This window comes from Populus trichocarpa, chromosome 9 (assembly GCF_000002775.5).
Source record: "Populus trichocarpa isolate Nisqually-1 chromosome 9, P.trichocarpa_v4.1, whole genome shotgun sequence".
NCBI classification, from domain to species: Eukaryota; Viridiplantae; Streptophyta; class Magnoliopsida; order Malpighiales; family Salicaceae; genus Populus; species Populus trichocarpa.
Genome location: NC_037293.2, coordinates 1,200,285 through 1,215,786, shown reverse-complemented (window position 1 = coordinate 1,215,786; position 15,502 = coordinate 1,200,285). Strand labels below are relative to the sequence as shown.

Below are 15,502 nucleotides of genomic sequence, written 5' to 3'. Positions count from 1 at the left end.
TACTCTACCCGTCACCCTCTTCAAGCTCTGCATGCAAGTATGGTCATCTCTGAGCCTTGCACCTATGCTTAAGCAGCTTCTCTTCCTGAGTGGCATGCAGCAATGGACACCGAATTTCAGGCATTACTCAAGAATGACACCTGGTCTTTATACTCTCGTCCTCTTGGTAAAAATATGGTGTCTTGCAAATGGGTCTTCAAACTAAAGAGACGGCCTGATGGAAGTATAGAACGTCACAAGGCTAGACTTGTTGCTGTTGGCTATTTACAGAAAAGTGGGATAAACTTTCATGACACGTTCAATCCTGTCATCAAACCTTCTACTGTTCGTATGGTCCTTACAATTGCTGTTTCTTTCAACTGGGACATTAGGCAGCTCGACGTCTCTAATGCTTTTCTCCATGGCATTTTAGAGGAAGAGGTATACATGATATAACCGAAAGGCTTTGAAGATCCGGTGCACCCTCACTTTGTTTGTAAGCTTTACAAATCTCTCTATGGTTTAAAGCAAGCCCCTCGGGCTTGGTTTCATCGTCTATCTACTGCATTATTGTCTCTTGGCTTTCATAGCTCCCAAGTTGATCCCTCCTTGTTCACTTATCACCACGGTTCAGTGCATGTGTTCTTATTAATATATGTGTATGATATCCTTGTCACGTCTAATGACCAGGAATTCATTACATCTCTTATCGCTAACCTGCAACTTGAGTTTTCCATGAGGAACCTCGGCTGGTTGGCTTACTTCCTGGGTATTGAAGCTACACGTTCTCCTTCCGGGTTGCATCTTCGACAAACAAGATATATTATTGATCTTTTAGATCAAGTACACCTCCTTGGCATCTGACCTTATAGAGCTCCTTGTGTCTCAGGCTCCAAACTATCCAAATTTGCTAGGGAACATCTTTCAGATCCAACTGAGTACAGGTAAATAGTTGGTGCCTTACAATATGTCACCCTCACGCGTCCTGACATTGCATACTCAGTAAATCAGCTTTGCTAACACATGCAGACTCCAACCTCTGCCTATTGGACAACAACCAAACGTGTCCTACATTATTTGAAGAACACACTCGATCATGACCTTTTCTACAAACCTGGTTCCTTCTCTATTAATGCCTACTGTAATTCTGATTGGGCTGGTGATCCCGATGATAGACGATCAACGTGTGGTTATGGTGTTTATGTAGATTCCAATCTCATTTCATGGTCGGCTAAGAAACAACATGTGGTTTCCAAGTCTAGCACTGAGGCAGAATACCGTTGTTTAGCTCTTGTTATAGCTAAAGTGTATTGGCTGCGTATGCTTTTGTATGAGCTGAAAATTTCCCTTCAGGCTGCCCCTGTTGTTTGGTGTGACAATATCAGTACTTTAGCCCTTGCCTCCAATTCAATTTTCCATGCACGGTCTAAACACATCGAAATTGATTACCATTTTGTCCGTGAGAAAGTGGCCCATCGAGACATAATTTTACAACATGTCCCCACTTCTTTGCAGCCTGCTAATGTTTTTACCAAGGGACACACAGCTGATCGTTTTTGTTTGTTGCGGGACAAACTCTCTGTGTTGGATCTCCTAGCTAATTTGCGAGGGAATGATAAAGATAAGAGTCATCCTATGTGATTAGGATGATCTGCATAGCGTGTGTGCCTTATCTTGTATTTGAATCCCATGTAAATTATATCTCTTGTAACAAACATAGAAAACTGGTCTTTGTATCAAATGTAAACACTGTGGTTATATAAGCTAGAATACAAAAGATATCTGGTAGCCTTTTCCAGAATTATATCAATACATACCCTATAAATGATAGCATGGATCTTATCTTCGGTTTGCAACCCTTAAAATTTTTATTTAATCATCTGCGTCAACAGTAGCCTTATCTCTTAAATGTAAATAAGTCTTTTTTCGTTATCATTGTCACAAAAAAATTTTAAAAAATGAATTTCCTTTATTTTGTGAATGCTTCTACTGAGTTCAAAATGTGCCTTTTCCTTTTCTTTATGTTGTTTTCTTGATTTGGGGTGAGGAGCCATGATTGAGCTGTGCAGATTTTAACTTTTAACCTCTTGGGCTCATTGAAGAAACAACGGTAACATGGAAGAGTAAAATGATTAGTGATTGATTACCAACCCATTTGTGTACAAGAAAACCCAGATAAACCTCCATGACATATCAAAATTTTGCCATTTCCTGTGAGGAATTGTAACTAGAAAGATCCTTTTACTGATACAATGTAGATGGATTAACAACGTTAAACAGGAATAACTTTCCTTCCCTGTTGGCACGTTAGTGACACTAACCATGCAAAAGAATGGTAACTTCATTTAATCTCAATGCCTACTTCTGATGAGCATGATGCAGCAGGGCCTCCTCGTGTCTGTCTGGTATTGTATGAGTTGCATCTCAAGCATTTATGTGCCACAATGTGGAATTGGACATGGGAATTTGCTCCGCAATCATTGCAGAGAATCCACACCTGGTTGTAAGCAAAAATCAGTCAGCAATTTCTATGGAAAATGGCTATCAAAAGATCAAGGCATTCCGGGTCAACTTTAGATTCTCACCATTTTATTCTGGTACGTTTCAGGCATCGGAGTTGCAGCAATCTGCTTTGAAGTTTAAAAACAGTTAAGATACATAAACTGGGACGACATGGGAAAATTAAACAGGAATACTAACAAGGATTTTAATTACCTCTTGATCAAGCTTTTTCCACAATCTTGTCATATCACATATGGACTTGGAGCAAACTGGGCATGAATACCTGCAAAATCAAGTTATAAATGAACCAACCCATTAGCTGACATTTTCCAGATGAGAGATGGAAGGAAACATGAAACAAAAATGCTGCAAAACCAAAGATAAGTTTTTTGTCATATAACACAAATGCTGCAATGAGGAATTTCAAGGATGTGATATGTTTCTAGAAAAAAGAAAAGATGTGAGAACAATTTTGAATCTGAAATTAATTAAAGAGGATGGAGCAAAATAAAAGTACAAAGAAAATGCTGCAAGCAAGCATGAATTTGAGCAAGATGCATGGTGCTTACCGGTAATGTTGTTCCATCTCTTTCAAGCATTCCAAATGTATTGTGTGTCCACAAGGCAACACAGTGATATCTCTCATAGTGTCAAATAGAAACTGTATGGAAAAAAAAAAAAAAACTTCTCTAAGTATCAAGAAACTTTTCAAAATTTTCGATACATAGGTGTTACATTGTATTAATGCTTTGTTTACCTCAAAACAAACAGGGCAATTATGGTGCATAGCCCTTTCAACACAACGGTGTGCATCCTTCATTAACATTGAATAACAACAACCTGGTGAACAAAAATATCTTGAAATATCAGTTTGATTGATTCAAAAGAAATAGAAAAAGGGCAAATAGATTGCAGTTTTCAATTCCAATCAAGGTTATTGGCTTGTTATCTTCCCACTCACCACATTTGTTGCAATGGAAGAAATTTTCCTTTCCTCCAGTTCTGTAAAGGCAATGACAACAAAATCAATGAGTTTAAACTTGTAATTCGTATGGTATTCAGAAGAAAGCTATTTAGACCATGAAAGAGCTTCATGACCTGGAACTAGAACGAGTAACTTGATATGAAAATACAATGTGAAAGTATACACACAAGAAGGTTCAGAACTCCAGATAGGTTATGAATTTGTTACTGTAATGCTCATATGGTGTAGCCATTCAAGACTAAACTAGAAATGAACTGAAGAAGAAAAAAGTGAAACAGGAATTAGATGTATTACCTGCATATTCCACACTCATCACAATGGTATTGATTTTTTGAAACCTGAACAAAAAAATCATTTCGGATTACTACAAAAACTGTGTATATTAGCAAAATGGAAGTAAAAAAGATCAATGAGAAGTATGGAAAATTACATCATCATCGAAGAACTTGCACTTAGAACAGTAGTATTTCCCCATGCAAACTCCACAGTTTATGCAATTTTGCTTAACCTGTTAAATGCAACACAGGAATATTAAGAATTCACACACTTCTATCTTAATTTTCAAAAATCCTTTGACTTGTACATCATCTAATTTTATGTTGCAGACACTTACATCTTGTTCGGTGTCACAGAGTGAACAAATAACCTGAAAAGTAAAGTTTAACAGGATACAATCAGAGAAAACTAAGAAAACCAACACAATAAACCATATCTAAAAAAGACATGAAAGAAACATTATGCCATAGTTATATGACCAGGCTCAAGGCTTGAGTTGTGCCTTGCCCTACCTTGCCCAAGTAAACTTCAAAACAACATCATTTTAAAAAAACAAAATTGAAACGATTTCATTTTGGAAAAAATTTAAGAAAAGTCCTAGGAGTTGTTAGTTGACCTGCTAGGTCACCTGAGTTTGACCGGGTCAATATCCATCCTAGTTTGAAAGGAAATCTGGGCCAAGCGTCGAGATTATGGCCTAAAGCCTTCAACCAAACCTTATCCTAGAAAAAACATGCAATTATCTCATTGGTTATATGTGATGTGGAAATCAAAAGTGACACCTTTTATCATAAAAATAAACCTTATCCAAAATCATGGATTTTTCAATAAGTGTACACAGTTTGTTCCTAGCAGGACATCTTCCTGTTTTGTATTCATTCTTGCGAGTCTTCAAAAATTGTCCAAGCTTTACCTTGTGTCCATATATTTCTGTCTCCATCTCAAAAAAATATGTAAAATTCTTGAGACCACCAATTGCAAAAGTCTACTTACTTTAAGAGATATAATGAAAAAAGGCACAAAAGTGAAATATTCAACCACATGCTCTCATAGAGTCGTTTTTTTTCCCCCTTTAGTCATCAAACAAGGCTCCTCTATTGCAATAACATTAAATTGTGGGCATGACTAGAAAATGACTACTAAGCTGCGGAATGGCATGGAGTATAGATGAAACGAATCAAGTGCATTCCAAATCAATCAAACTGTGTACCTTCAAACAATTTCGATTCAGGAACACAAAGTAATTACGAGAGATGAATGGCAATTGCAGAAAGAAATAAAAGAATACCTTTGTGACTTCATGGCGAGGAATATCATGTCGATCAAGTGGGTTAGTTTCCAACCCATTCTGTTTATACAAAAACCAGGTTAAGAATTAACTAAACATCTACTAAGAGTATGAATTATCTGTCAAAGAACAAGAGGAGAAGGGAGTAAAGAAGAAAGATCATAGTTTTTTGTACATATATACCTTAGCATCATTATGACAATGCCTGCAATCAAAGATTTCATTGCAACAAGGTGCTCTAATCTTGCATCTCCTCCTATAATGTGAGCATCTAATTGAAGCAAGGAAAATTAACTTAGAAAAATCTTGAATCAGTCTACAAATAAAGGGCAAGGGACCAAATTATAAAATGAATTTGACAACAGAAAATAAGACATACCCATAATTCCCAGAACCAATCTCCATCAAAGATGCTTCTGTATCTCCAAATTCAAGAAAATCTGATTGTGCCACGGATTCACTCCCCATTCTCTTCAATTCTAGAAACTCTTCAACACCTGAATCCATAAACACACAGCCAACTCAATCAACAACTGTTTCATTAAAAAGAACAGAAATCAATGAAAGAAAGAGCAAAGCACAAACCCAGAAAAGAACTTTCAGAAAAACACAATACTAATCAAGCTTTTAGAGAGATTAAGAGAAACCCACTATTTATCTCTCTATAACCCTCTCTTCTCTCTTCTATGTGTCCACACAAAAATCAAATCGAAGTAGTATTGGTTATTGAAAGGGCCGAGTCAGCGACACGCAAGGAAGGCAAAGTAAATTAACCTGCAAGTAAAAAACTACCTAAAATAGAAACCAAGAAAACTTGTGACTGTACTTTGTTTCCAAGTAAACAACGTACGCACCAAACACTTATGTGCTGTTATACTTAATGCATGGATGTTGGATATGGGAGGTTTTTATTTCTCAAGACTGTCTGATTCTATACAGCTGTGAGTGAGTTTGAGTCCAATCACTGAGTAGTAGGCATGAGCTGTGGGCATAAATTCGATGACTCGTTTGCCTTTTTTATGCTTTGTGAGGTCGGTGGCGGGAAAGAACGGGTTGGACAATCAAGGGCTTGGGATTTTTTAGAGGGGATTTAACTGCTTTTAACTGTAATGGGTGTTCTGGAGATGACAAGGTTTTTGAGCATTACGCGCTTCATTGCGGGTAATGCTTACCCATTAACATGTTATTTAGCGGATTATTTTCATTTAAAATCTTTATTTCGTTTTAATATATATATATATATATATATATATATATTACTTTTAAAGTAAACTTAATGTTAATCCAACTTTACACCTATTTTCCACTCTTATTGATCATTGATTTTCCGGGGAGGAGCTCAACCATGCCTAGTTGCTTTGCAAATAAATATAGACTCTATTTTAAAACTCTTCATATTAAGCTCGTAACCATATAGTATAATATAATATACTTGCTGGAATGGGAAGTGATTGTCACGTTGATGGAAAACGCGTGGACAATGGCTAGGTCGATTGTTGATGGTATCTCCAAAAGTGCAAAGTGCCACTGGATTTGGGACAAAACAGCTGTTGTGGTGGTGGCGCCGGCTCCGCCGCCCCTCGTTTTTCTCCTTTTATAAATAAAACAGAATCGGATACGGACACCCACATATCCATTCAATTGGATAGGATCTGACTATGTGCTGATTAGGCATGGACCCTGTTAGTCTTATCATTGCCATCTATGATGTTGTATTATCTGTCTCAAATTATAACTTGGTAGGGTTAGCCTAAAGGCAACTAGGTTCACTCTATTTTTAAATTGTTTTGATTTAGATTTTAGAATTAATATATAAAACAATTGGTTAAATTTTTCTAAATATACCGAATTAATATAAAAAAATGCATTCTTATGATTGCTCAGGAATCTCAATTAACATAATATGGTGCGATTCTTTCTGGAAAGTGGTTTTAAAAAATTATTTTTTAAACTTTTTGTATTTTTTTGTTATTAGAAAAGTTGGTAAACAGAAAACACTTTCCAGTTAGAAAAATTTAGTTTGGTTTCTAGAAAAATATTTTCCTTTTATTTTGGACGGAAAACACTTTCTGGAAGTTGTGGAAAATTTAAAAATATCATATTATTTACTGATTATATCAAATTTGATTTTCAAACTTTTGATTGCTATATATATTTTGTTTTAAATATTTGTTTTTCAATTTCATCCTTTAAAATTTAATTTTTATATTAATTTTGATCCTCATTTTTATAATTGTTATTTGCTTTTCCCCTATCATTTTTTAATTGAAATTTTTTATCTATCAAATTTGGTCATCATTCTTTTGATTGCTATTTATTTTATTTGAAATAATTTATGAAATGTTAATTATTATTATTTTAATTTCTTCATCTTTTATTTTTTTTGTTTTTTAGATTTGATCTCTATTATTTTGATTATTATTTATTTTATTTGAGATAATTTATGAAATTATATTTTTTTCAATTTCATTCTCATTCAACTTTTTAATTTATAAGATTTGTTCCTCATTATTTTAATAAACTTGAAAAAAATAAAACATTAATAAGTTATTTTTCAGCTCATTTTCCATGACATAACCAAACACTAGAAAGTGTTTTCCAACTTATTTTCTATTATACTACCAAACATCGGAAAATAATTTACTTTCCCGGAATTCACTTTTCAAAATGAAACTACTTTCCAGCAAACAAACGGGGCCAGTAAAAATCTAAAAGTCTTGTGTTTACTGTTGAGCCGATATTATTAACGCACTCACAAAAATTTATTATGGTCCTAAAATTTTATTTTATACAATTTAATTTTAATTGAAAGTCAATTGCAATTAAATTCTTAATCAAAGATGAAATTGAAAGAAGAGGGATCAGATTGGAAAAAAAATGCCAAACACAGGTGGCGGTGCCATAGATTGCATGAAAATACATTTAGGTCCTCAATCTTTAAAAATAACACAATGTATACAATGTAAGTCCCCTTTAATTTTAAAAACTCAATTTTGATACACAAGTTCATTTGTGTTATTTTTCAGTACTTGATTAGAGAGAGAGAGGAGAGAGAGAGAGAGAGAGAGAGAAGGGTTGCTGGATTCCGATGATGAGAGAGAAAGTCATCGTTTACTCTATTTCTAGCCATTAAAATGAGTTTTCTTAATATCCACAAGTTCCATAAATTGAGGGGGGCTTCATGGTGATTTTTTACAGCCTCAATGTTGCATGAAAAACCATATATGAGCCGAGAAAGCCAAAATTAAACAGGTTTAATTTCAGGTTTTTGGATATTGTTTGGGTATTTAAAGTTGATGGAATAATTTGTGAGTGTTATAAGGGTGTTGATTAGATGTTTTTAGGTTATAATAGCTTGAAAATTGAGTTTTTTTGATAAAAAGACTAGCTACCCAGAATCTGAGATTACGGGTGACATGTCGTTTGTTTATTTTTTTTAAAAAAAATAGGAAGGATGACAGGTCGCCCCTCTAATAAAAGTTTTTTAAAATAAAACTAAGCTCAAGCCTGCAGGTCTTTTGGGCTCTTCATTTCAGTGACCTAGACGGGCTAGGCCATGGGCCTATGAGTCTAAGCTCTTTTTAGCCATATTCTTTTTTTAGGTTGAATATAAATTTAAGGGGAAAAAATATTGAACTCGGTTGAGTAAATGATCAAGGTTACGAGTTTGACAAGTTAAGCCACAAAAACCAGGCTATTATTATTTTTGATATTGCCTTTTCTTACTGTTATCTTTTTTTAAAATAATTTTTAAATTTATATTTCAATTAATATCTCTCATCTATGATTTGTTTTGCTTATTTAACTTTTTTTGGATAGAGATTGTTTTTTGATGGTGTTGTGCATATATGATTTTTGAAAAAATTATTCTGATTCATCTATAATTTTTTTTTAATCTTTTGTCTACAAGAACTTTATTTCTAAAAATAAAAAATCTTTATTTTCAGATAATATTTATGATATGTGCAGTCTTGCATAATATTTTTTTCACTTTTATTTTATTTAATAAATTTAATATGTGTGTATATTTTTAATATCATTTTATTGAATAAAAAAATTCAATAAACACAACCGAGAAGTGTTTTTATCTTGCAATATTAAATATCTTGATCTATACATATCTTTTGATTTTTTTCAGTTTTAATTTTAATTATTGTTAATTTTTTTGTTTATTAATACATATAGTTTTTAATTTATTTAATTATATACTTTTTAATTTATACTTATAATTTTTTATATTTAAAAATATTTTAAAAAGCCTGCATATATAATTTTTTTTTATATAAAAAAAACATCAATGAAACGTATATTAAATTGCTAGTATAATATAAGTGGATGAAACCTTTTCTTATCGAATCAAATAAAAAAAGTGTAATTAGGATATATATTGGAGCCATTTCAATGTCTATCAAATCAATAGATTTAAATGGATTAGTAAAAAACATTACTAGCACAATCCCAGATCCATCAATCCATCAATCCATCAATCAATATTTTTATAGTAAAACAAATGCAATTTTAAATGTGTTTTATAGTTAAAGACAAATGAATAGTTAATGTGACAATTTAATTAAAATTTAACTAATAATATTTTAATATGTATTAGAAAATTAACATATATTTTGAGTCCCTCTTATCACATATGCAAATAAAAAGTAAAAAAAATATTGATACCAAATTAAAAAAAAGTAAAATATAAAAAAAACTTTGAATCACAATTTCTTAGCAGTTGTTTTATAAATTATTTATACTTCAACAAAAAAAATAAAAAAAATTATCTTTTAAAATAGATTAACCTCCATAAAAATTGTTTAAAAGGTTATGATGGTAACATAGTTGAATTATGTATTAAGAATAATATTATATCTTTCAAAAATTAACACTAATTAAGAATCTAAATTTGATATGTATCAAAAAAATAAATATATTATATATTTATTAAAATCTATATTATTTTTTTAATTTTAGTTTTAGGATAGAAATGTTCTAAATACAACTTCAATAGACAAAAAAAAGGACTAAATTTAACCAAAAAAATTCTATAAAATACTATAAAATTATGAGATCTATTTAATTGGTTGAATAAAAAAAATGATATACTTTTATCGTTGAATCAAATGAAAAAACAGTCTAAGATATTGGTGCAATCTCTATGTCTATTAAATCATTAAATTTAAATGAATTAGTGAAAACGTGTGATATCACATTGGCATAATCTAAAAAAATGTTGTCATGTTAATATACGAGTTGAATTATGTATTGTTTTATATCTTATTACTTTTCAATTAAGTTCTTTTTTTAATAAATTACAAAATCAAGTGATATAATAGTATTTATCTCAAAAATCAAGACCAATTAAAAACCTAATTTCCATGTGTATCAAGAGAATAAATATATTATATATTTTTTAAAACTTATATTATTTTTTATTTTTGTCTTAGGATAAAAATTTTCTAAATACTATTTCAATAGATAAGAAAAGCATTGAATTAAAAAAAAAATCTATAAGATTATGAGACCTATTACATTTTAGTCTCAATTGATGTAAAATCTAATCCAATGATATCTTTTTTTTTTTCAATTAATCAAATAAAAAAAACAATCTCAATGTCTAGATTTAAATGAATTAGTGTAAAAAAATATTATAGTACATTGCATGATCTAAATAGCTTTTAAACCAGTATATATATTTAAATGATTTAATAAAAAGAATGTTACTATATTAGATTGATACAATTCTAAATATATTTTATAGTTAAAACATGTAAATTGTTATTGTGTCAATATAATTAAATTTTAACTAATAATATTTTAACATATATTAGAAAAATCAACATATAATTTACCCCCTCTCGCCACATATGAAATTAAAAAGGAGAAAAATATAAACATTGCTATCAAGTTGAAAACAGAGATTATATAAGAAAAACTTATAAATAAAATTTTTGAATTATAATCTTTTAGCATAGGTTTGTTGTAAATTATTTTTACTTAAACCAATTGAAAGCTTATATCATAGAATTTGATTTAAAATGCATATTAAATATTTTGTAGATAAGATATATATGAGTTAGAGTTTTTCATGATTTAAAAACTTATAACTTCTCAATTAAGGTTTATTTCTTAATAAAACTATAAAATCAAGTGATATAATAGTATTTTTTTCAAAAATTAACATCGATTAAGAATTTAAATTCGACATGCATAAATAAAAAAATATATTATATATTTTTAAAATCTATATTATTTTTAATTTTATTTAAGGATTAATATTTTCAAAATACAATTTTCATAATAAGAAAAGAACTAAATTAAAAAAATAAAATCATATAAAATTTAGGTTAAGCATTTTTAATAGATATGATATTTCATGTTCAAACCCATATGACTAATTGAAAGGCATACATTTTTAATACATATAATTTTAATAACTAATATAATGATAATATAGTCAAGTCATCAATTATATATGAATAATTGAAAGGCATATGACTAGTATAGCTATTAGACCACTAAATTTTAATGAATTAGTAAAAGATGTAATTTTAAATCTGGTATTTGACAATGGGGATGGTTAACAAAATCAATGAAAACCTTTTAAAAAAAAATTAAAATAACAATAAAGGAATCCGGATAAAAATGACAAAAAAAAAATTAAAATTGAAGAAAATTCTAATTTCATAAATTATTTTAAATAAAATAAATAATAATAAAAAGAACATGGATCAAATATGAAGAAAAAATAAATTAAATAACTGATTTGAAAAATTAAATCATCAGGCATGAAAATCAAGGAGAAGAGAAAAAAAAAAGAAAAGAAAAAGAAGCTGCCGGCACCAAACTAGAGTTCAGTTTGCCACACGCACCATCTAGGGATAGAGGGGTTGCCAGGATGTTTCGAACCCTAGAACACATTTGTTTTTGAAATAGTATTTTATATTTGTTAAAATACCAAATTGTCTTTCAATCAACTTGATTATAACCAAAACACCATTAAGTTATTATACTGTGCAATTTGTTTTTTGAGAAGACCGATTTATTCCTGATCAATCTGATAATGATCAATAGATCATGTGAAAAAAGACTCCAATACCCTTAATAGCAAGTTAATTAATTTCATCAATGTAGGGCTTGGACTAACAACACCAATGGGTGGGGTACTTGAGTAATAAATATTTTGATATGATCCATGCAAGAGTTGAACAATCAAACTTCGATTTTAGCGCAATGTTTCCTATTATCCAATTTTACGCTAACAAATATAACTCTTAATCCGACCTTTGGATTGAGAGAAAATCTTAATAGGAGTTTTCAAACTTATTTTTGTACATTGAGTTAAAATTTCAAGTCAATCAGAGTTGTTAAGATCTTGCTATACATGTCAATAGATACAATACGAGTTTTGTTATTTGTTGTCTTTTAACTTGTGGATTTTCTATTTATAGAGGATTTTGTTTTTCATAATGTAAGGATACTCAATAACTTATTTTTTAAAGTTTCCTAGTTATACAAGGATCTTTAATGGAAGACAACATAGTTTTCAAGTATAGCAAGAATTTTTTAATGTTCCAAAATCATTTTCTTATAAGAATTTCTTAGTTATCCTAGCTACACAAGGAAAAGAGGGTGAGGGTATTTAATGACAAATTATTTTTGGGCTGAGTTATTCCTTTGTATTAATCTAAATTACTTTAAAGTTTTATTTTTTGTTTTATTTTATTATTTGAATATTTACACTCAGGCCATGTTTGTTTCCCGGAAAGTCTTTTCCGGGAAACCACTTTCCAAACTTTCCTGTGTTTGTTTGCCATTAGGAAAGTTGGTCAACGGAAAACACTTTCCCGTCAACGGAAACACTTTCCGGTCAAAGAAAAATTTGGTTTGGTTTCCAGGAAAGTGTTTTCCCTTTTGGCTATGTTTGTTTTCCAGAAAGTGGTTTCCGGGAAACCACTTTCCAAACTTTCCTGTGTTTGTTTGCCATTTGAAAAGTTGGTCAACGAAAAACACTTTCCAGTCAAAGGAAAATTTGGCTTGGTTTTCAGGAAAGTGTTTTCCTGGAAAATTTGGGCGGAAAACATTTTCCAGAAGTTGTGAAAAATTTAGAAAAGTCATTATTTGCTGATTATATCAAATTTGATCCTCAAACTTTTGATTGCTATATATAATTTATTTTGAATATTTATTTTTCAATTTCATCTCTTAAAATTTAATTTTTATATTAATTTTGGTCCTTATTTTTATAATTGTTATTTGCCTTTTCTTATCATTTTTTTATTGAAATTTTTTATCTATCAAATTTGGTCCTCATTCTTTTGATTGTTACTTATTTTATTTGAAATAATTTATGAAATGTTAATTATTATTATTTTAATTTCTTCATCTTTCATTTTTTTTTAATTTTTTAGATTTTATCTCTATTATTTTGATTATTATTTATTTTATTTGAGATAATTTATGAAATTATATTTTTTTTCAATTTCATTCTCATTCAACTTTTTAATTTGTAAGATTTGTTCCTCATTATTTTAATAAACTTGAGAAAAATAAAACATTAATAAGTTATTTTCCAGCTCATTTTCCATGACATAACCAAACACTGGAAAATGTTTTCCAACTTATTTTCCATTACACTACAAAACATCGGAAAATACTTTCCCGGAATTCACTTTCCCTGGAATTCACTTTTCAAAAGGAAACTACTTTCCAGCAAACAAACGGGGCCTCAATGTAGGACTTGTGTTTTAGTTTTGGTATGTTTTGATCTAAAATCAATATTTTAAAACTGTTTTAGGCATTAGATTTGTGTTAGCTGATTATTAACTTGGGTTCACTAGTTTACAACTCATTAAGGGTTATTTAAGAGGATTATATATTATTTTCTTTGTTGTAAAATTTAGCAGCAATAATGTTTCGAAGGATTTTATATATTAGACATGTTCAAGGTCATTTTAATTAAAAAAAACTATAAAAAAAGAGTCAAATTTTGGTACACGGAGAAACGCAACCTTTGAAGTACGCTTGGTATATCCAGAATAAATGGTTACCCTCTGGATCTATACAGTTTACGTTCCTCATATTAATAGGCAAAAGAACGAGTACAATGAAGAAAATGCACATCTTTCTTCATTTTCAGCCTTATGTCCACAACTGGATCTCTCTCTGAAAATCTTAACTACATTTACTTAAAACTCATAAAAGTAAAGTAGTCTTGATAAAAAAAAACATGATATTATGATAATTTTTATTGTTGTAATTTAAAATAAATAACTAAGAGGCTATAAATTGTAACATATTATGGTTGAGGTACGTAAAACACAACCCCAACCACAAGAACGAACATAATCTTGATGGCTGCCCAGCACAGCAGCATGGAAAGAAAGTTTGAAGGTTAATTATGAGAGACATTTTTGTGCTAGTAATGCTTGATTTATCTGTTATTAATATGATTAATGATATGTTCTTAATGCATAGTTAGTTACAACGTTGTCAAAGATAATACGAAGAACATTAAATGTAGCCTTTGGTTCTGGTCCAACCAGTTCCCAGAATAAATTTCTAAAGCGCATGAATGTGGGCACAGATTTTAAAGAGTGCTATTCATTCAACCAAAGCATAGTTTTGAAACCCGACCCGGTCATTGACTCGGTCAAGTGATCAGGTCACGGGTCAGATGGGTTGACCCGGGTCAACCCAAAAAAACCTATAAAAAAAAACACATAACAATCATAGTTTCCCCCTGGCATTGCACTACCTGTTCTATCAACAATCAATGAAGTTGACACATCGATTCCAGTCTACCAGCATGAATAGAAGTCCCCTACTATCAGTTACAATTGAGCTGCTGGTTTTTTAGAAATTTTTTTGAAGTTCTACTTCAGAATTTTTCATTGTTTTAGATTCTTATCATCGATTCCCTTCTTTACATTCTTAAATAAGAGATCAGTTCCTCCCACCTCAATATCTAAAAAAACCAATCTTAATCCACGATAGTACTGTCGAAAATGAACTAAAAGAACCAGCAAATAACAAAGGATCATAATACGGTGGGAAGAACATGTATTCTCGATGGGTCAATCGAACAGAAAAATAAAAGAGCAGAGATACATACCTGTGGGAAGAACCGATGAGTCAATCGGTGGGAAGAACCGATGGGTCAACAGAGGGAACAGAGGGAAGAATCGATGCCACTGTTATACTCTCCTGCAATTTCAACAGAGGGAAGAAGATGAAACAGAGGATAGCGAAAGGCGAAAGAAGAAAGAAACAATTAAAAACTCATCTAACCTTATGCTCAGAATTGAAACGGCGATCAATGATTCAAGATTCTTCTGCTCATCTGCTCTTCTTCGTGACTGAGAGTGAAATGAGTTTGACAAATTCTTGAAATTAATTAGGTCTTCTTCTCACTTCTCTGCTCTGCAATGCATTCGTGATTCGTCTCTCTGCTCTTGTCATTTTGGGCATGAGAATAT

General features: G+C 30.7%; 1 protein-coding gene across 4 annotated transcripts; it reads right to left on the bottom strand.

The window, feature by feature from the left end:
- Positions 1 to 2,095: 2,095 nt before the first annotated feature.
- Positions 2,096 to 6,210, bottom strand: LOC7463321 (E3 ubiquitin-protein ligase RZFP34). Of its 4 annotated transcripts, none has more exons than XM_024609045.2 (13): positions 5,682 to 6,210; positions 5,410 to 5,527; positions 5,214 to 5,301; positions 5,031 to 5,090; positions 4,080 to 4,112; positions 3,897 to 3,974; positions 3,761 to 3,804; positions 3,443 to 3,483; positions 3,239 to 3,321; positions 3,051 to 3,142; positions 2,695 to 2,764; positions 2,565 to 2,606; positions 2,096 to 2,476 (listed from the first exon to the last, which is right to left on the bottom strand). In XM_024609045.2, exons 2-13 carry the CDS (start codon positions 5,496 to 5,498, stop codon positions 2,321 to 2,323), a joined length of 876 nt encoding a protein of 291 aa, XP_024464813.1. In that variant the 5' UTR covers positions 5,499 to 5,527; positions 5,682 to 6,210; the 3' UTR covers positions 2,096 to 2,320. The 4 variants fall into 4 exon arrangements, with proteins under 4 accessions (XP_024464813.1, XP_002314304.1, XP_024464814.1 ...); XM_002314268.4 differs by having other exon boundaries at positions 5,616 to 6,112; XM_024609046.2 differs by having other exon boundaries at positions 5,823 to 6,112.
- Between the last annotated feature and the right edge of the window lie 9,292 nt (positions 6,211 to 15,502).

Bases quoted from the DNA above. Each gene is read 5' to 3' on its own strand.
- LOC7463321 (XM_024609045.2), bottom strand. From the start codon at position 5,498: ATGGGGAGTGAATCCGTGGCACAATCAGATTTTCTTGAATTTGGAGAT. The intron at 3,975-4,079 runs GTAAGTGTCTGC...TGCATTTAACAG, and splicing joins TCTGTGACACCGAACAAGAT to GTTAAGCAAAATTGCATAAA. The intron at 2,607-2,694 runs GTAATTAAAATC...ACTTCAAAGCAG, and splicing joins GGAAAAAGCTTGATCAAGAG to ATTGCTGCAACTCCGATGCC.